Source organism: Eschrichtius robustus, chromosome 4, assembly GCF_028021215.1.
Source record: "Eschrichtius robustus isolate mEscRob2 chromosome 4, mEscRob2.pri, whole genome shotgun sequence".
Taxonomy (NCBI): Eukaryota; Metazoa; Chordata; class Mammalia; order Artiodactyla; family Eschrichtiidae; genus Eschrichtius; species Eschrichtius robustus.
This window is the reverse complement of record NC_090827.1, coordinates 77,401,515-77,423,175: the sequence shown is the minus strand read 5'-3', so window position 1 is coordinate 77,423,175 and position 21,661 is coordinate 77,401,515. Positions and strand designations below refer to the sequence as shown.

The 21,661-nt window shown below is 42.7% G+C and overlaps 1 protein-coding gene across 3 annotated transcripts in view; it reads right to left on the bottom strand.

Moving 5' to 3' along the window:
- Nucleotides 1–9,947: 9,947 nt before the first annotated feature.
- Nucleotides 9,948–21,661, bottom strand: part of KDR (kinase insert domain receptor) — a 201,015-nt gene continuing 189,301 nt past the window's right edge. For all 3 annotated transcript variants that reach the window (XM_068542929.1, XM_068542930.1, XM_068542928.1), the window contains 6 exons: nt 21,528–21,627; nt 21,012–21,117; nt 19,704–19,855; nt 14,206–14,305; nt 13,605–13,690; nt 9,948–11,813 (listed from right to left, as the gene is read on the bottom strand). In XM_068542929.1, coding sequence (XP_068399030.1) covers nt 11,591–11,813; nt 13,605–13,690; nt 14,206–14,305; nt 19,704–19,855; nt 21,012–21,117; nt 21,528–21,627 — 767 coding nt within the window. In that variant the 3' untranslated portion in view covers nt 9,948–11,590. The remainder of the gene's footprint in view (nt 11,814–13,604; nt 13,691–14,205; nt 14,306–19,703; nt 19,856–21,011; nt 21,118–21,527; nt 21,628–21,661) is intronic.

Here is a 21,661-nt window from a genome sequence, read left to right as displayed (position 1 = left end):
GTAAGCTGTGTTTTCGTCTCGGCATAGCCTGGCTGACCTGGTCACTCTCTACTCCACTCCCATCTGGTTCTTGCTGGCCACAGAGCCACTTACTGTCTTGCCATCCTAAGTCTACTGCACAGACTCTGTTATCTGGTGCGCTAAATGCTCAAGGCTGTCATGCTGTCCCCCTGTGTGCACTCAGCACTTTACATACAGTACAGGGTCCGAGGACGACCATGGACTAAGAACCCCAGCAGGTTGTGGAGGTCGGTAGTGGGCTGACACTAACTTTCAATAAAGTGCCTGGTAGGAGACCCTCTTGTCACTTAAGAGAAATCAATAAAGCTTCCACTTGGAGTGAATCAGTCTCTAGGAATCTCCCATCACAAGTCAGTGGATGGAAGATTCAGCCAGCATCGTAAAGAGAGCAGTGACATCACTAAGCGGTCACATCACAATCTGCCTTGGCAGGGAATGCTCATTGGATTCTCAGATCAGACATTGTCAGTGTTCAAATATTTCTGATTGGAAGCTGCATAGAGGAGACCAGAAGAGAAAGAGAATGTCACCTTGAAAAACTGTAGTCTGCCACCCACCCAGCCTTAAGCATCTTATCCTGCCCGGGCACACAAACTCCGGAGAGCCTGACAGCTGGAGTGCTAGCTGGCCAATTCAAAGGAAAGAGACTTTCCTATAGTCTGCTTAGAAATCCAGAATCTTAACTTGATTTCCTCAGCATCCCACCCCAACTGTTGGTTATTCGCCTGAAAAACCCTGTCTCTATAAAATTTGAAGACACTCAAAGACACAATTACAGGAGTTTTCACCGATTGTTTTGTTCTTACACCATCTCAGAAAGTTCCCAAACAACTTAAAGTTAACTATGACAGAAAAGCCCCAAATGAGTTTCTGAAGGTCAGGCTGAATCAGGCTGATAAAGAGAGGGGATAGAGAAGATTATATTGTTATGGGCGCTACCAACATATTTTTCTAATACATCTTATTTTGGGTTGGTCTTGATACCAATTGGAGTCTGAGGAATGGCAGATTTCTCCACAAGCCTAGTGGAGAGATGTTTCTAACAGGTCCTACAATATTTACTATGAGTTTCAGTGCTTGAATCAGCTTCTGGGATTAAAATCTGGATCCACTATTTCTTACTAACTGTACAATTTTGTACAAATAGGTTAACCCGCCTAAACTTCAGTTTCCTCATCTGTAAATTGGTGATAACATTAGTACCTAGCTCAGAGGGTTGTTATGAGAACTATATTTATAACTGCTTAGTACCCTGCCTAGCACAGACTAAGTTCTTAATAATTTATCGATTATTATTGTTGCTGTTATTATTATTTCTATGAAATCAATGGAAGTAATGAGGAGGTGCCATTGGTACACAAGGTAAGGGCCATTTAGTAGCTATTTGCCCAGAAATGAGACTTAGAGTCTCCTTCCTTCTGACAGATGCAGTTTTAATGGCCTTGCCAGGCATCCACCTGGCCATTCTGGAGGGGCACTCGACCTTCACCAAGCTCACCTGGCAACCTAACGCCGCAGTGCCAAACCCTGAGTTAGCAGGAAACGCCGAGCCAGCTGGCTGCCACACTGAGCCTTGACAGGACTTCAAAGCCTCCCTCAGAGGTGACTCTTTAGCCCTCCCAATATTAGGGAAACAAATGGTCCTTCGTGGCTGCGGCTCCCTGGGGTCCTTCCTCCTCAGGAGGTTCATGGCTGCCGAAGCTGCAGAAAGCTCAGCCTCTTGACCCATCATCGGTCACCATTCTAATGATCTGGCAGGAAAAGATACCTGCCCTCGGTCCCCCTGGGGTGGACTCACAGTAATTTATGAGCCAGCAGAGCACCCCTTCCTCACGACTTAATATGCTTAACAGCTAATTGCATCTGTGTAGGGATTACACTTTACATTGTGCAGCTTTATGGAAACAAACCCCGGGCTTCCTCAGACTCCCTTAAACAGCTCCTTATCTCGGAGAGGGAGATCCTTATCAGGGCCATATGTTAGAGGGCCTGGACTGTTTCCAGATGACCCCAGGAGAGTCTGGGGCCTAATCAGTCTGCAGGCCCAAAGAGGGGCCTTGAACAGCGTCCCAACCTGAACCAGCTGGGAGGCCAAAGCCAAGGGAGGAGCTTCCTCCCTGCCTTCTGTCCTCCATAAACCTGTCAAAGGCCAAGCTGGGGCCCAGATGACCCACATCAGCTCCTCTGCCCCGGCGACCAGGGCTTCCTGTGCTGACCTTCATGCCACGTGGAGCTGGAGCGAGCAAAGCCCAGGGGATTACTGAGCACCTTATCCAAAGTCAAAGTGAAGCTTTTGCCCTCCCAGGGGTGCCGTAGAAGGATTCTTTTGGTAGTAACACTTGGCTTTTTAACTCACAAGCTAGCTAAGCCCCTCCAACCCCCGAGGGAACCAGTCAACGCTACCGCCTTCCTTTGGCCAGGACGGCAAGGTAGGCCCCAACCCGGAGAGACAACTTGCTTCATACGCAATTACCGCAAGGCTTGGGAGATTCCCGGCCTTGGCAGACACAGAAAACACTCCTTCCCCTGGGTTACAACAATTCAGTTAAAGACCGAGACTTAAGGAACTCCTGGGGGAGGCGGGGCCGCCAAGTGTAAAGAACAGGAAACGTCTCCCAGCGTGAGGAGCCCGGGAGCCAGAGGGGCCCTGCCGGAGTTTTCCAGCCTGTGACTCACGGGGCCACTTCCCTGCTGAACCCGGCCTGCACTCCGGCTCCTCGGCCACTGTGTCTCAGAGCCTCTTCCTGTCTCCATTCCACCCAGGCCCCTGAACAAAGCAGAAGTCTGGAGTCCACGGCAAAGACTAAAGTGTTGTGTATATATTTGGGCGTCATCTGTGGAAGCAGCTATTTTGAAAACAAAAAAGTAACTTCCCTGCCCTCAGAAGAACTTGGTGAGCTCTTAGAAGTGTCTACGTTAACAATTTGAGACTGAAATCTTGATTATCACCTCTTGAAAAAAGAAAGGAAGACATAGTACATTCTTTTTAATCGATTCATAATAATAGGTAAGGAACTTATTGAGCACTTGTGTGCCAGGCACTGTCCTAAGCCCTTTACATCCATTACTTTATTTAACCCTTATGACAACCCCTGTACGGTTGTTATCTCTATTTCATGAATGAGGAAACTGAGGCTCAGAGAGGTCAGTAACTTGTACGTGATCACACAGCTAGTATATGGTAGAGCCAAGATCCAAACCCGTCTGTCTTACTCAAGCACCCAGCTTCTTGGTCTCTAATATTCTGGGCTGAAAGAGGACTTGGAGGCCATCTGAGCCAACTGGTACTCTGATCCTCAACTCTTATAACTCCTCTCCAACAACCTTACAGAACAATCTCTACTTAACTCCAGGGAAGGGAGACTCTGTGAGGCACAAAGGAAAGAGCATGTGATTGGGCATCAGATGACAGCTTGTCAAATTATCTCTTAAGTGTGGTTACAAGAACGGAGAGTCAGAATCAAGTTGGTCTAATCAGCAAGGAGACTGGGGGACAACTCCCTTCCTTGATCTCCCCATATTTACACAACTTAAAATTTCCTTCACCTCTTTGGAAACTCCAACGTACCCTGAACATGTAGTCAACAAAAGCCCTTAAGTATTTTTTTTTGATCTTGCTCATACCTAGGAAAGCAAGCTAAAATGCCAAAAATCAATTTGCTGAGAGCCAATTGGCTAAAATTCTATTTACCAAATGACCGATTTTATCATTGCATTCCACAGATATTGAGTACCTACTACTGTCCAGACACTGTTCTAGACACTAGAGATAAAGTAGTGAACAAAATAGACAGAAATTCTTGTCTTGATGAAGCTAACATTCTTAGTATAATGGAATTGCTCCAGCCACTTTTGAGTTCGTATTGCTCTGAATGTCATTTCAATAATGCCTCAAATGGCATATGAGACTTCATCTTGCATTTCTAGCAGCAGTTAGTAAGAACAATTCAGCATTTCATATCATTGTGATTAGTTTGGATCCCTTGACAGAATTTATATATCAATGGCAAATATATAATACAATTTTATGCTGAAATTGATGAGTTTGAATGACTCATTGAAAATGATTAAATGTATTCATGGGAAATGTAAGCCTATGTCCATCAACTTTTGAAGAATTGAACTTTCCATAAAATTCTGTTTTGAAGACAAAGTGAAAACCAGTCCATTACAACTTCACAGAAATCTTCAATACAAATTGATGTAAACTTTATAGATAACTCTTAAAAGTCTGGGGTTTATTGACAAGTTTAATTTGATGAGTTCATCATTGGGCAAACCGGTCATCTGACAAACTGATTTTTAGCAAATTGGTCATTGTCTAGCTGATTTTTGGCAAACTGATATTTGTTAAGCAATTTAAAGTTATTGCTAAGCCATGGTGCCCCATCCCAAAATTTGTCCAGAAAAACTGAATTAAGTTATTTGAGTCACTGACCAGTGAGCTTTTACTGAGTCCTGACTCTATCACACTGCAATCTTCCCAGGCACTTGTCATCCAGCAATTTGTTCTTCATGCTGAGTCCTTATGCCAGTCTTCAAACCTAGGGAACCAGGGGCAGCAGAAAGTACCACTGGAGACCTCCAAGCAGTTTGTCAATGGTAAGTTAATTCACAATCTTTGAGAACTATCATTCAACAAGCTGTAAACCTAACTTCCCTTTCCCCAGCAGCATAAGAAAATAGCTACCTTTATTGAATACTTTCCACTTATCAGGTAGTATGGTGGGTACTTTACATACATATCTCATTTAATTCTTATCCAGCTAAGGAAAAGAAGACTCAAAGAGGTTAAGTAACTTGCGCAAGACCATACAGCTAGTAAGTAACACACTTTCTTCCCTCTGGAAATCAGATGTTTATTGTAACACTAAGCTTTTACATTTAGTCAAAGTGGATTTAGCTTGTAGATAAAGCTGCCTGAAAGATGGAAATATTTAAGCCAACATATATTAACTAAGACACTTAAAGGTACCAGGCCACCTTCATATGTACCTTTTATTTGGTTGGTTGATTTATCAGATGAGTCAGCTCACTGCCTTCCATCAGGAGAGAGGATCCCATCCTGGTTCCCATCCCAAATACGAACATGTCCCCAAGGTATAAGGAGACTGGATTCAATCCCGGCATAACCTTGCTTACCGGAGCTTCAAATTTTAACTGCCAGTCTTCACTTGTAACCTGGTGATAGCAGCACCTAACAGGCGGGCCCATTACAAGGATTTAATGAGATAAAATGTGAGGAGTGCATAGCTCAATGCCTGGCATATGGCAGACGATCAACAAGCAAGGTTATTTCTCTGTCCTTCAGGCTACTCGGGTCTGAGTGACTGCAGAGCTACTTGAAATGTCTATCACCATGAAACAGAGAAACATAATGAAAGTTGTATCCATGATATATATTTATCTAAAAATTCTATTACCATGATTAAACTTGTTCTAATATATATGTCATCCAAAATTAATACTTATTGGTACTTCTTTTTAAAGTGAACATTATTAAGTAATTCTGTAAGATTGGACTCAGGAATAGTTTCTGGCACGACATCCTCTTGTCTTGTTCATCAGTCAGAGAAGGAATAAGCTCTCCTGCAGTGCAAAAGACTACAAGAATGAAAGCTGGGCAGAACACCGAAATTTACTGATGAATGAGGTTGATAAAGGAAGAATGAAGATCTTTTTTTCTCTTCATGACAGGTCCTCAAGGCAATTTGCCAACCATATTAGACAGGGGCAGGGGGAAAAGGCACAGCAATATATCATGATCTATTCATGGTGATTGAACTAAAAGGAAATTCTGTTTCTATTGGCTTCAAGTATATGCTGCTTAAAAGATTCTCAAGGTGGTTTATACAGGAGTACACTTTGATTTGTAAAACAGATGTATTCATGAAATGTTGCATGCTACTTGATAATATTTTGAAATACCCAAGGGGAAGTCATTATACATTTAGAACAATCCCTACTGAAGAATTCCTAGTCAAACTAATGGCAATGATGGAATTTATTCTTTCCGTACTTTGGATTTTCATCCACTGGAAAAGTTTAAAAGGTAGAACAGTAGTATAAAGGTCAAACAGTGTTATGTGACAAAACAAAAGATTCCTTCTATGTTGCCATACAATGCCTGCCAACATGGAATTCTTCTGGATGCATTAACAGAATCTCCTCTTGCTTTACAAGGGAAATGCAAATTTTTCAAGGTGAGGTGAACCAGACCAAGAAAAGCATTTCCTCAGCCTTCTGTCAGAAGGCTTCTTATCTGGTTTTTCCCATGAGCATCCTGACTCTGAAGTCAGGTTAAGCCCCCCCCCCCATGGTGGAATCTATGTATTACAATACCTAGGAGTGTTCTTGAACTCAGATCTTTATTCAAAAATGACTGAATGAAGAATGAGCCAATAATGAGAACCCTTGTTAAAGGGGTACCATAAGGATCTGTAGAGAGTTCTGGAATAAGATTGGAGTTCCTCCTCTCTAGGGTTCTGCTGATAACCTGTAACCCAAGCAGCTAAGAAATCAGTTTTGACCACTGTCTGCTAAGGTGCGTGGCACACAGTAAATGCCTAACAAACATTTGTAGAAACCATCAGTGAGGATCCCTTTATGTCTCCTACATAAAAGGAGGAGATTGCCACCCAATCTACACTGTGATGCCTACATCTTGCTTTAGGGTCCCTATTAATTCAATGAGTTAATATTAATAAACTCTTTTCAAAAGAGTGTCTGGCACAATGTAGCATTTTTAAAGTACAGTTAAATATAAACAAACAAATAAATATTACTTGCTTAAAGTTTAGTATTAAGGGCTGAATCTTTGGTACCTGATTTCTCTGGAGGGCCTTGCTTTTCCCCACTATGTGCTGCAGGATTCCTGTCTGCCAGTTTTCTTGTTAGCTTGGGGGATGAACGTGGAATGTTGTTGCTCACTATGTATCCAGCCTGAATTCTCTACTTTGCATCTGGGTTTTCATTTCCATTTCTGTTCTCTCTGTGGCAATGAACGGAATGTTTTCAATCCCCTTTATCAGGATAAGACATTCAGCTTAAAGAGATTCCATGCAAAGCACCAGGCTCCCATGAAACCTCTCCCCGTAACAATGGTTCAGAGGGCTCTTGATGAGTCATTTCTTACCCCATATCCTGTGAAGTACACACGGGATCAGAGTCAGCCACTGAGAGTATCCTTCACACTGAAGAACTCCACTCACTTTCCTGGCCTTATTCCACACCCCCTGCCCCCCACAAACGTCACTCCCTGAAGAAGAGAGACGACAGAGAGCAAAGAATGGAATACAGCTGGAGCGAAGGACAGCTTTCTTATTCCCTGCCCTTTTTCTATGCCAGTGTATCTAAAAGTTGAGAGCTTCTAGCAATTATAGTATAGTATGGGGGTATGCTGTCACCAGTTACTGGTAAGTACAATGATCATAGGTTCTAAAGTACTCAGAATAAACAAAAGGTGAGACTAACATAAAAAATCAAACCATATGTTTTCATTCTTTTATTTTTAAACCAAAAACTATGAGTGAAACTACTGAATGTAATGTTGTTCTACAGGTATCAAGAAGTCACATAAAGGTCATATGCTGTGTTGTAAAGAAAATAAAATCTAAGATACAGTTTGATATCTTCTCATTAACATTCACTCGTCAAGTATCTGTCACAGTTTACTGTAATCCTTGTCTTATCAATAGTCTTCCTTAGAATACTTCTTTCCTAACTCAGAGCTCTTATCTCTGAGTCAGACCTCAGCTGAGCCTGGTATGTTCTACCACTTTAGCTCCAGAACTTCAGGCCAACTTACATTTCTCTCTGAGTTGCTCCTCCCAGATTCTTCTAATTCTCTCCATTCTGATCGAAACTAGAGCAAATGGCTTTATTTTACCTTTTTAACCTCTATTACCTAGGAGCATTCTGTAACTTTCCCCCGCCAAAATCAGACTTAATATTGGTGTCACAGAGACTGCCCAGACTTCCACTTATGTCTAAACCCTTACGTGGGAGAGACTCATGTAGAAAAAGGAATTTTATAAAAACAGATTGGAACCCCCTTTGATCCTGTGCTCACTCCTTACCTGAAAGCATGGACATGACATGCCTACTATCCCTAAGGGACAAGGGCACACAAATGTGGAAAGATTTATATCAAGAGTTACTCACTGAAAGGCTTTAGCTTTCTGGGTTTGCCTACATTTTACCATGTGGGTGATGAATATCCGAGTGAGAGGCAGAAAGAAAGACATACTAGGGGAGACAGGAAAATGGGTTAACTACAAAGTTGTGGATTTGAGATTTTTACTTTTCTTCTTTCATTGAAACAGACGTTGATAGGAATAGTTAGTCCAGGGGTAATGAACTTAAACTTCCCACCACTCTCCTCTCTCCTGTGATGTGGTTGAGGAGAAAGGCTGCTGGGGGGAGGGTTCACAGGAGAGGAAGTTTAGTGGAAAGAGAGAAACAGAAGGAGAAGGGACAAAGGGGTTTGAGAAGAAGGAGAAGAACAAAGCAAGTCAAGGGAGAGAATGAGAGAGGTCAGGAGCCAAGGGGAGACAGTGTGGCCTCACCTAAAACACACCAAATACCTTCAGTGAAAGCCTTGAAAATGAGACCGTGCAGGAAGCACTTTAAAAAGCTACAACGTTCTCTTCAATACAGAGGCAAATGAGGAGAGAAAAGGAGCTAAGAACAAGGGGCGTGGAAAACAGAAAAGAGAAGAAGGAGAGGGCCAAACCTCACCTCTTAACTATTCTGCCTGAGGTGCTGAAAGCATTTCTTTATGCAGTGTGAAGTTTCAAATGAATCCAAATTCCTGGCATTGGAAACAGTGCCAGGGGCCGCTTATGAGAAATAAAATCTCTTTTTCCTCAAATGAAGAAAATTCTGTTTGTCTATGAGGTCTTCTCCATCTTGAATAACCTAGACTCTTCTGCCATTCATTTACTGGACAACACTGTAACAACAGGAAAGACAAGACCAGGCGTGACCTACAGTTTAACATCTGTCAGAAGACCCTACTCCACTAACTCCAGCCAACGGCCCAGTCTGTAAGTGCAGAGCCCAGGAACCACACACACCCGGAGGCACCCTCTTTTCCATCATAAAGTTGTGCAGAATGTCTCAGTGAGATGATAGGGTTTGAAAAATGGCACAATGTGTATTTCCCCAAGCACAGGGGAAAAGAGGTATATTTAATAAGCAATGCTGCCATGATGGACAGCCGCTTAAAGAAAACAAAGCCAGATCCCTACCTCACTCCATATACAAAAATAAATCCCAAATGGATTGAAATGTAATAAAAGAAGGAAGGCAATTTAGAATTTTGCGTTATTTTAGAATTGGGAAGATCTTCCTCAATATGATTAAAAAACCCAGAAGACATTAAAAAAAAAAAAAAAGGCATATTTTTTGATTATATAAATGTTTCAAAATCTTGTATAAAAAAATCCCACGAAGAAAGAGTAGGACCACACTTTGGTGTCAATGATCTTTGGATAATTCCACTCACTGAATTCAGGCAAAAGTAATCATTTAAAATGGCAATGTTGGATCTGAGGTTCTGACACTGCAAGGATAGAGTAAAGCATTATTGAAAACTATAGATATGCTCCATGCTTCCCTGCGCTGCCAGGTCTGGCCACCTGTCTCGGGATCTCTCGCCCCATGATTTTCATGGTTGGCTGTTCTAACAGGCACAGGGGTTACTAGCGAGCAACAAATACTGTTGGAGTATTTATCAGGTATCTCTCAGTCCATGTTTTAAGAATCTCAGAAGTGCTTGGAATTTAACAAGAGTGCATGTGTGTGTGAATTATTTGTGTAATGAAGAAGAGGAGGGGTAGAAGCAATTAAGCCAGAAATACTTACCCTCAAAACAGCTGTGATAGTATTATACCACTATTTTTTTTTTTTTTACTAAGAATACATTTATTGGTTTAAAAAGTATATAAACATTTAATGAAAATATCCTTCATAAGAAGAATAAGGGAACAAGTGAACATAAAAAACAGCCATATGGAAATGATGTCTGATTCCCCCTCCTCCATTCTAGAAGTGAGAGAAATGATAGGTACAGTGATGCAACCTTGCAAAGGGATTACTTCAAGTTTTTCACTTTTTTTTTTAATAAAATGGCATCAATTGCTAAAAGCTTTATGACCTTTGTTATGCTACATAATACTGATACAAAATGTGATAGTACAAAGTTCATTATATATAATATAAGGTTTTAATATATTACATTTGTTTCTACATAAACAGACTATAAATATATGTGCCATAGCATGTTTTATAGTCATGGTTCCCAGCATCTCACACTATGGTACCAAACGAAAAATACATTTTCTTTTTTAAAAAGGAAAGAACAAGGGCAGAAACCAGTAGAAAGAGCTTTACATGTTAAAAGTCTAAGTAATACAATAGTTGTTGTTATAACTTTGGCTACAAAGTAATTTTGAAATCTGGCTAATAATTACTCAGAGAGTGAACAAACCAAGTCAGCTTTTACTAGGGTGTAGAGGCCAAATTACTAGAATACTGACTGGCCGGGAGGTCAGGAAAATACTGAAGGGAGGGGGAAGGCATGGAGAGGGGAGAAGGAACAAGAGAGTAATATTCTTCCTGAAGCTCTGACACCACAGCTTGATACTGAATCTACTGCATTCAGGCTCAGACATATCACATCAGGAGAGACATGTCGGTGTTCATCCAGAAGAAACCAGAAGCTGGTTTACACAGTCAGAAATCTTGGACGCGACAGACAGCCTGAGTGTCCTTTGCGGTGTCCTGAATAAAGGATCAGCCTGGGAGACAAGGAGCCAGAGCCGCATCACTTCCTTCCTGGGGCTTGGCCAGGAGACACGTAAGAGTCCGGAAGGAACTCTCATTAGGAGTCGGAAACAGCGCAAGGAACTCTCATTTAGCCCAAATGGGAAGAGCACGCAACCTTCTAAAACCAGTCACCTCGTATGAAGCCTTTACGTTTCCTAACAGACCCTATGCCCACCTCCACCGGAGCCAACGCAATGCACGTGCAGGCTCCAGGGCATCCTCAAAGCAAGCCGGCATCTTCCTTTCCATCAATCCAAACCCCACACGTTAAGACTTGGCTCAGGACCCATCTCCTAAACAAAGCTTCTTAGATGGACTCAGCCCTAAAGGTCTTTCCCATCTTCAACACCTAAAGCACTTCCATTGCCTGGTTTATCTTCTAGTTTTACAGAGGTGTCAACTCCCCCCGTACTGCTACTTCTTGGAGGATGAAGCCATTTCTTGAACTTCTTTTGCTGTAACCCCTGGGGTGACCCTCATTAGGGGGCATCAGACATGCTTTTTAAATGAATTTTAAAAAGAATAAGGTCAACACCGGGAGAAGACGCAAACACATTCTTGGGTCACAAGCATCTTCTCAGGAAATGCCTAGAGGACTGCCTCCCTGCAGTCCGAGGTCCTTGTTTTTGAAATGAAAATCAAATGTGGCTACTTTCTGGTGGTGGAAAGAACAACACTTGAAAATCTGAGCAGCACCTCTCATGTGATTTCCAGGACTGGGGGACGTGGGTGCCTCCTTTTACACAGGAGGGGAGCTCAGTGTGATCCCAGTGTCAGGCTGGAGAATCTGAGCTGCACTGCCAGCTTGCGGTCCCATCTCTACCAGCTTTAAAAGTTCCGCCTCCTCGCTGGAGTACACAGTGGTGTCCGTGTCATCGGAGTGATACCCCGACTGGTAGCCGCTCGTCTGGTTTGAGCCTTCAGATGCCACAGACTCCTTGCTTTTGCTGGGCATCATTCCACTGCAGAAGAGATGGCAACCAAATGAGTCGGCAGAGAGAAGGGAGTTCTTTCGCATCTTATCCTAACCCCGTTCCCAACCCCGTGTGGGCTGGCATCTCCCTGGAGACACCAGTCCCTCTCCCTCCCACTTGTTAATCAACATAGCAGCCTCACTCAGACAATGTCTATTTTCAGGTACTCGCGTGAATTTGGAGTTTCAGATAAGTCCTCTTATTCAGGTCCAAGTCTTTCAAGCCCGAGACGAGATAAAAGGCGGTTCTCCTGAGTTATGTGAAGGCTCCAACCAATGGAACCTTTCTATGGCCTTGCCGATTGACAAGTTTGTATACAAGGATAGGAGCCAAAGGGACTCTTTCAGGATGTGGAGCGAAAGTGGGATGCTCTGAAAGTCCGCTAGTGCTTGCCCCACACTGTCAAGTAAGGGATTACAAGGCCTGTGGGTGGTGTTAATAAAGTTCTTGAGCAACTTTAAACTTTAGTAAGTCGAAGCGTGTGTGTGCAATCAAGCCAGACATGTCAAAAAGTGCTTTTTACTCATCAAACCCACATTCTTTGGAAGGACGGAGGACCTGGATCACTCAGCAGCAACTAGGGAATGTTTTCAATGGCGTGGAATCGTGACAGACGGTAATCATGTCCAAGCTTAGAAAAGAAGCTTAAAAAGGCTTTTTGTAGCTTGGTGTAGGCTATGTAGAGCTTAAGCCATTCTGAAGTGTGGGGTTTTTTGCCCCCTTAGTAGGTGTTTTACCAAGCTATTCACGTTAAAAACTGCAAAAAAGGATTTTATTAACTCCGTGTTCATATATGGTTTAAAAGTTATTTCAAATGACTAGATATACGTTTTTTCTTTCAATTCAACCTCAATAAGATGAGCTTATTAGTGTCTCAGACAATGGCATGGTACCTATTCATTGCTGAACAAATATATTGGAATCAGTGAATGAAACATATGATTGGCTCTCACAGTCTCTCATCCTGGGCCTATGGCAGACAATGAAATTGCACAATGGCACATTTTAATGGGTTTTTTGTTTGTTTGTTTGTTTTACATGAGCATCACTCGATACCAAGGGGGGGTCCCATTTTATCCAACAGTTCGATTATAAGTAGATCAAAGTCTTCTCTATTCTCACCTAGAGTGAACCTGCTAGCAAATAAATAACTACTCTGCATCCCAATATTCTTATAAATACAGAATCTTATTTATTTGTTAAGTTAAAAGCGGGTATATCCACTCAAAACAGCTACCAATTCCTACAGAATCACATGGAAGAAATATTCAAAACCAAATTCAGCATTTTTCCCACAATTAAGTACTTAATAATTCAGCCAAAAAAATTTAAGTATCTTAAGCAAATAGATAACGGCTTCTTTATACATTATATTTCATAAGGACAGGTGTACCCGTTTCTGTTCAAGTTTGAAAATTCTTCAGAGTAGAGTGCACAAAGATTTTAACTATCTCAATAGTTTTAAGGATCACATCCAATGACCTCTTTCTTACTTAGCCAGTACCACACAAACCACTGACCACAGTAAATATGCTCAAAAATCCCCTAGTATTCATAAATTCTCATGAAAACTGACCAAATCCTCTTATTTCAGATTCTTTTTTAGACTTGCCAGGTAATTAGTTTGATTTGTTTCCATTCTTTATTAGTTAGGTTGATGCAAATTTGCCCAACCAACAAAGACACAAAAAGGGAAAACTCTGCACCTACGCTCAAAGTCCTAAGTTCCTTCCGAAAATTCCTGTTGAAATGTGTCCTTCTATTTTGGCTGAGCCTTACCTAAAAGACGGGGCTAATTTGGTTCTGTCTTCCAGGGTTTTCAGCTCTTCAGATGCAAGAACCATACCACTGTCCGTCTGGTTGTCCTTTTTAAGAGACAATGAGATGGCATAGTTGATTGTGTACACTGAACAATTACTTAATTAAACTGATTTCCTAACCCATCTATCAGACAACATTCCCACGTTCTGCAGAGGCAGGTAAAGGTACCATAGCCAGAAACCGTGCAGGCTACAAAAGGAAGTAACTGCTTCCAAGAAATAGACGCAGGCCTGGAAGAAGAGAGAAATTTAGGAAGAAGAAGCCGAGGAGACCCGTTTCTATCCCTCTTTCACAATGATGCTATCTATGTACACTTGAGTGGAATTGGGCATGAAGCTGGATTGTCTTGAACCTTAGACCAGGGGCTTTGCTTATGGAAAAACCAAGGGGGCCCAATAAGTTCCATTGCTGTAATGACCCCATCACACATACCCTCAAGGACAGCCTTATAATGAGGCTCCAAGTCTCTAATGCTTAGGTTAATATTTATCTAGCTAATGTTTCACCTTTGGTATTATTTGGTATTATTTCTAAGACTATTTTTAAAAGATGTGCTTACATCTGGGATTACTTTTACTTCTGGTTCTTCCAACGGGACATCTTCAAATGTTTTTACACTGACAGGCCGGCTCTTTCGCTTACTGTTCTGCAGATACTGACTGCAAAAGAACAAATATTTATATTTTAGTGGTGGTATATTTGGCTGCAGATTCCACAAGTGATACCTAAGTTCATTATCTTTCAACCGCAAGTTTAATAGCGACCTTCAAAACATCCTTTGGAAAAAGAAAAACAAAACAAAAGTCTGTCTCTGCTAGCACACACTGAAGGCTTAATTTCCTGTGAAAGTCCATTTAAAAGTATAATATAACTGAGGGGCCTAGATGAGCCCCTTTTCCTTTGAATCGTACTTCTGAGGTCCAGGGCTGGACTGAAGACAACAACAGCAGACTCAGTGGTCAGCTGCCTTCTGCTTGGCTTGCTGATTGCCTGTGATTCTTCCACTGAGCTCTCAGCATATTACTGAGTGTTTCACAGCTTTCTGGCCATCTCCTAGGCAAGTTTTCTAGACAATGCCCACAGAACAACCAGTCAATGAAAGATGGGCAGAGGAAACACCTGCAGATCTCACTGAATCTCACCTGGCTCCAGTAAAGGATGCTGAACCCAGCAAGGTCTGGAGATAACCTTCCTCTACATGTAACAGAGGCGTAATGGGTACAGGGGCAGGTGGGCTGAATCTCCTATTGTTAGCCCACAGAGTCGGGGGTGTAGTTCGAGAGTCACAAGGTATTCTGTCTATTTCAAAGTCTACCACGAACTACACAGACTTGGGAAAGTCACAGATATATTTCTGTGCCCCTATTGCTCCATCTTTAAAATGTACTGGCAAGAGCTTTCCTTTCCTCACTCACAAAGATACCTGGAGGATGAATGAGGGGATCATTGGTGGTTGATAAGGGGGTCTTAGAAAGAATGATGCACCATCAACCAAAGCTTGTTTTCCTCCTTTGAATTCCAAAGGGTACACGTTTCTTTCAGGAGTCCAAAGGATTGGACTAGTCACATCAAAACAACACGTCGCCTGTTCCCTAAGGGTGTTCCTTCCCTACTATGTGACTTTGGGTGAGTCTGATTTTCTGTTAAAATCAGCCCAAGTGGAGAGAAGGAAAGTCCTTTTCATGGGAAGGGACAGCAAATTCACTCTTCACTCTTATCCCAGCATACTTCCCACTTTAGACGGCCTTCTGGATATATTATATATTCCGTGTGTTTTCTGTGATCAAGTGAAGAGAGGACTCATTTGGGCAAAGAAGGATAATGGAAACTAAGTCTCCCTCCCCTGCCCCAGGAGGCTGGTCCCTCCTCTTACAGAGAAGAGAGAATGGGGTTCACCAATGACATTCTCACTCAGGAAACTCCACAGGAAAGAGGACATGATGTAAAGGAGAGAGAAAAGCCTACTTCTCCTAAGTCCAGCCCCTGAAAGTGGTGGTTACCAAAAATTATTGGTACCATAGTCATTCATTCATTCATTCACTCATTCAGGAATCCTTTATTGAGACTCTCCCACGTGCCAGGCACTGTGCTAAATGCTCCTCAACCACTGTCTCATGGCATCTCCACAAATGGTACCTCTCTAGGTGGATATCATTATCCCAACTTCAGATGAGGAACTAGGACATAGAAAGGTTAAGGAACTTGTCCAAAATCACATAACTGGAATATCTGGATTATTATCTTGAGGGCAATGAGCAGTCACTGAAGGAGTTTAAGCAGGAGATTGACAAAGTCAGATACGCCCTTTAGAAAGATGACTCTGGGCTGAGGAGGGTAAGACCAGAGGCCATGAGGCCAATCGGGAGGCTGTTCCAATTATCTAGGAGAAAGAAGAGCAGCCTGACTAAAGAAAGGTGATGCCCACAAGGTCTGGAGAAGTGGACAGATTCCAGAGGTATTTGGGCTGTAATGCAGCTGCCTTAGAAAGGCCAGCTCCTTGATTTCTGAGCCCAATAATAATAAACATTGCTCGGCCCTTCACAGTTGACAAGGCATTTTCATGGACATCATTGCAACTGCTCTTCACAAAACTACAAAATAGGTTTTCATTATTTCCTATATGGAAATGAGGAAGCTAAGGCTTAGGGAGGAAAGAGCTAGAACTGGGGCTCAAACTTAGGTTTCTAGAGCCCATGCAGGGTTGTTTTTGTTTGTTTTTACCTTATTCCACATTGACGCCCTTGGAAAAGCATTAGGAAGGAGAAGGAAGAAGAGAGCAGTGAAGTAAAGATTGCCCAAGTCTTTACTGAGCACCTAGTATGCGCACAGCCCTGCTCTCTCCCACGTGTGCACTGACCATGCGGTGGGGCGGGGGGGGGGGGGGGGGGGAGGGTGGATAGGGAGGGTGGGAAGGAGATGCGAGAGGGAGGGGATATGGGGATATATGTACATGTATAGCTGATTCACTTTGTTATACAGCAGAAATGAACACACCACTGTAAAGCAATTATACTCCAATAAAGATGTTAAAAACAAAAAGATAGACAAAAGGTGCAGAAAGGACAGTTTCATTTCAAGCACTCTAATATCAGAGCCAAATTCAGGAATATCTAGCCAGCAGGCTGTCCCAGGCATCAATCTACAAGGAGCGTTTAAATCATCGCTAGCAATTAACGAAAATGAAAAAAAAAAAGGTATGTGCCAGAACCTTTCTCTGGGAGAGAATTGAAAAGAAGTCTTTGATAAGCTGCTTGGAGTGGGAGGTGAAATTCCCAGGGGAATTGGTGGAGCAACTGCAGATGGTCCCCAAACTGCCCTCCAAGAACGATGAGTCCAATTAAGATGTGTTTTCTTGCAGGAAGCATGCAAACTTGGGGCCAGAGCTGATCCACAGGGGAAATTAGAGACAAACCTAAGTCTAGACACTAGTGGTCCTTCCTCCTCACCCTTCCCCCACATATCTCTCAGCCTCTTCTCTAAATAAATGCTGAAAAAATATTTTAAAAATAAAGGGGCAAAAAATCAGGAGGTTGGCTCCCACGGGGATGTCTCTGTCCAGCTCTATTTATAATGCAATGAAATTGAAAATTATTGAGGAAGCAAGTGAGAAAGACTCCTTGGCTCTTGGAAGATAAGAGCACAAGTCCCTTGAGAGGCACCCCAGCCTCACTTCCTCTTCCCCAGGGAAGCAGAACACAAGAGAGCATCCAAGTGAAATGTGCTGTGTGCAGATGCCTCGATTCTGCCTTTCCTTTTACCTGGACGATTAAAAATGTGATCGTGGTGCTTTATTTTTAGTAAAGGCAAAAAGGTGGAGGGGGTCTAGTGGGGATGCAGACAAACGATTCCAATTTCCATTTTAGTTTTCAAATTACAGCTGGATAAAAGAGAAACTGGACTGGAAAGACCAATTCAAAAATCACAGACAGAAAATAGGAGCCAGGCCTGTGTTGGGAGTATGGTGTCGCATTTGTCCACGCCTCTGGGAATACATGTTGGCAGCCCTGTTTCAGATCCAGCATCGCATTTGGCAATTCCATTACACATACGTGACTTCATCTACTCTCGGCACCACACGCAAAGCGCCTGAGTAAGCCAAGAGGCTGCCGGCTTAGGTCCTCACCTCACCTGGTCACAGAAAAACCCAAGGAACACAGCTCACGATCAAATGGCTTTCTGATAACGCAGAAGGCAACAGTGTTTCGGGAATAATTACCACACCAGAAGGCCAGCTGAACTTGAACGAGGACTTTTTAAACGTTGGGGTGGAACTATAGGTTTTCATTTCATTCCTCTTTCTCTTTGAGGCCCCCTCCTTGGTATGGGAGAAAACAGCCCTGAGTTAGACATCAGTGGAACTGGATTCATCCCAGGTATGTGATTTTAAGCAGCTCACTTAATTGCTATCAATTATTGAGTGTTCTCTAGGTGCCAGGCACTTAGAAACTCATTATACCATGTAATTCTCAAAGTCATCATTTTTGTACAACACCAGCAGTGTCCTTGCCTGGGTCACGGTGAAAACTTGCCCCAGGTCACAGCTGTGAAGAGCAGACTTGGGAATCCAACCCAGTTCCATCTGACTCTAAAATCTGGATCTTTAACCACAATATTGTATTCTCCCCAGGTAACTGCTCTGACACTCACGTTCAACATCTACATCAAAAGGTAATAGTATCTACCTTGCCTAACTTTGGCAAAATCTGGTAAGAAAAAGTTCTTTGAAAAATGCTGGAAGTTCTTTTAGAATTTATGATTCCCAGGTGCTGGTCCAGGACCACACTTTGAGAACCACTAGATTTTTTTTTTTAATTTATTTTATTTATTTTTGGCTGTGTTGGTTCTTAGTTTCTGTGCAAGGGCTTTCTCTAGTTGCGGCAAGCGGGGGCCACTCTTCATCGCGGTGCACGGGCCACTCACTATCGCGACCTCTCTTGTTGCGGGGCACAGGCTCCAGACGCGCAGGCTCAGTAGTTGTGGCTCACGGGCCTAGTTGCTCCGCGGCATGTGGGATCTTCCCAGACCAGGGCTCGAACCCGTGTCCCCTGCATTGGCAGGCAGATTCTCAACCACTGCACCACCAGGGAAGCCCTAAAAATGCTGTAAGTTCTTGACACAAATGGAATGGACAGCTTACGAGTTGGCTTCTTCCCACTATGAGCTTTCTTCTCTCCCACGGCAGCGTTCCTGCTGCCCTCCCTGTGCAAGTTCACAGGGCAAACTGTCCTGCGTGACTCCCCACCTGCCCTCTGGCAACCCGGCCAAAGGCTAGCACTCCATGGCCCCCCCTGCAGCCACAGCACACTCAAGGGGGCAGGCTGGGCTCATGCGGCCAGGGGTCTGGTTACAGGAGGAAAATACCCAAAACAAAGCAAAGTGAAGTAGTTCCAGGCTTAGTAAAAGGCAATTTTAATATGATATTGTAGAAACCATACCAACTCTTTCCTTATGCACAGGTGCTGGGAGAGAATAAAAAGAAAGCTGCCTTTAGGACCCCTCTACAAATCAGGAAAATACGGCAGTGCATGTGTTTTAAATAAGCCCAGAAGTCCCATTATGCAAATAAAATGCTGAAAATCAGACTTGGGATGGGCTTCTGAAGTTGTGCTGCCCAGTCTAACTCAGGACGCATCCCCATGGCACACTGTATCCCAGCCAGAGAGGCAAAGGTCTGTTTTCATAAATGCATAGAACTCTTCCTTCCTGAATCTTTCCTAAGCCATTTAATTCACATTAATAAAAGAGTACATGGGGATAATTTAAATACAGATGTCTTTGTAAAATTGGTCTCTTTTTCTGGAGATTAACAAACTGTGGCATTCCAGCTATTTGCAGCTGCAGGGCTTAGAATTCTGAAAGGAAGAGCTTAGGCAGCAATGTGGACCACAGATGGAAAGAGACTCACCTACCCAGGCCCTCTTCAAGGAGGACCTCTCAGGGCGAAGGGTGAACGTGCAAGTGAAATGCAGCAACTTTACACGATGTCCTTCCTCCATCCCCTTCCCCAAGATGACCTTGAAGCTCCCTCCCCCAGGGGATGTTGACCTTAGACCGTACCTGATTCCTGCTGTGTTGTCATAATGGAATTTGGGGTCACACACTTCCTCTTCCTCCATACAGGAAACAGGTGAGGTAGGCAGAGAGAGTCCCGAATCCTCTTCCATGCTCAAAGTCTCTGATATGGGAAGAACAATGTAGTCTTTGCCATCCTGAAACAATAAACACACAGTGCTATTGTTATGGCTTCAGTCCTTCAAGAGCCTTTCCATGAAAAACAAAGGCCATTGGGGCTTCTTGTTTATGGGGAATGTGGCTTTCATATCTGAATGTAAAACTTTAAGACAACTTTAAAAATGGCTTGTCAAAAACAAAAGGGCACTCAAAAGCCATGTGTAGATGAAAGTATATTAAAGGATCTAACAAAAAACACGATGAGTAAGGGGACCACAGAGCACTATGGCTATAATGAAGACAAAACGGGTTGTGGTTACAGATGGATCAGAACAGGCAGAGCTCCACAGAGCTGAGAAATCGTTTCTTCACATAGTCCTATCTACGCGAGCTGGGTCCTTTAAAGGGCATGTCATCCAATTTTAGCGTCTACGCTTCAAGGCAATGGGAAAACTGATGACAGTCTAAAGAAAGGCAGTAAATGTTCAGGAAAATGGGTCTACTGAGAAAAGGTTGCAGAACTTAACACTATTTCATCAAGAGAAAGAAATAAAGGGCAATTTGATACCTCTAAATGTTTGGAAGGTTTATCGATAAAAATAGAGTTGACCCATTGTCCCCCACCTGTTCAAAAGAAAAGCAGGAGGAAATTGGCTTCCATTCACTGTAGTAAGAGGTGTTGACTGGAGATTAAGTAACTTTCTAATAGTAAAGGCTACCAGTCTAAAATCCTCCAATGGAAGTTATGAGGGCCTGGGGTTTTACAGAGGGAAAAAAAACCATCAATTTTGCAGGGTTCAGATGTGTTTTTGCTTGAAGAATGGATTTAAAATTCCTTGAAATTCTGTCCACTGTTGATATTCACTTGATCAACTAGGTTTTGTTTTCTTTGTTTTTTGGTTTTGTTTGTTGTTTGTTTGCTTTTTTACTTTATAAGAGCCTCTGAAGACACCACAATATACATCAGTAAAAAATAAAAGTGATCAGCTCCCAGGTTATGAATTAGGATCTCATCTGTCAAAAAGGTAATTAGGACTTTTAGAAAAGCATTACTGCTCAGATCTGGAAGAATATGGCTCCTTGGATTCAGTGGCTGAGAGAACAGTATTGTGGCCATGAGAAGGTCTAGGCAGCAGACGAGCCCTGGACACCTATGTACTCTCTGTAGAAGTTTCTTGGATGGAGGTCACAAACCTGCTGAGCATTAGCTTGTAACAGATTTCCCAAATGTTCCACCAGCTCTGAAAACGTGGGTCTCTGATTGGGCTCCCCATGCCAGCAGTCAAGCATGGTCTGGTACCTAGAGAAGCAAAACACTGATGTCATTAACCGCCTCTTTCCTCCTAATCTGATGCTGAAAATAAGCACTTGCATGAGTAAATATTTATAAAGAGTCCACCATGAGCCAAGATGCTAAAGAGGGATACGAAACTACGTAAAACACAGAACCCTACACTTGGAGCATCAAGTGTGTATAGAAAAGGAAACATCATAAATCAACATCTAGTAAAAACTGACTGGTTGGTATAGATAAAGTGCTGTCATTTCAAGAAGGATGACTCTGTGCTTGAGATTATCAAGGAGGACTTCAAGGGAGAAGTAAGACACAAACTGGGCCATGAAGGAGGTACATATAATGGGAAGTCTTCTAGGCTGGGAGAATTTTTGTGAGCAAAGAAGGAGGATAGAAAAATACTTGTAAAGTCTTACATTTCGGGTGTGGTATAATCAGGAGCTCTCATTCTAGTTCCTTCTTTCAATCTCCTACAAAATTCCTCATCAATCTTTACTCCAGGATATGGAGAAGCACCTAGAATAAAACAGGAATGGGGCATTATTTTTTT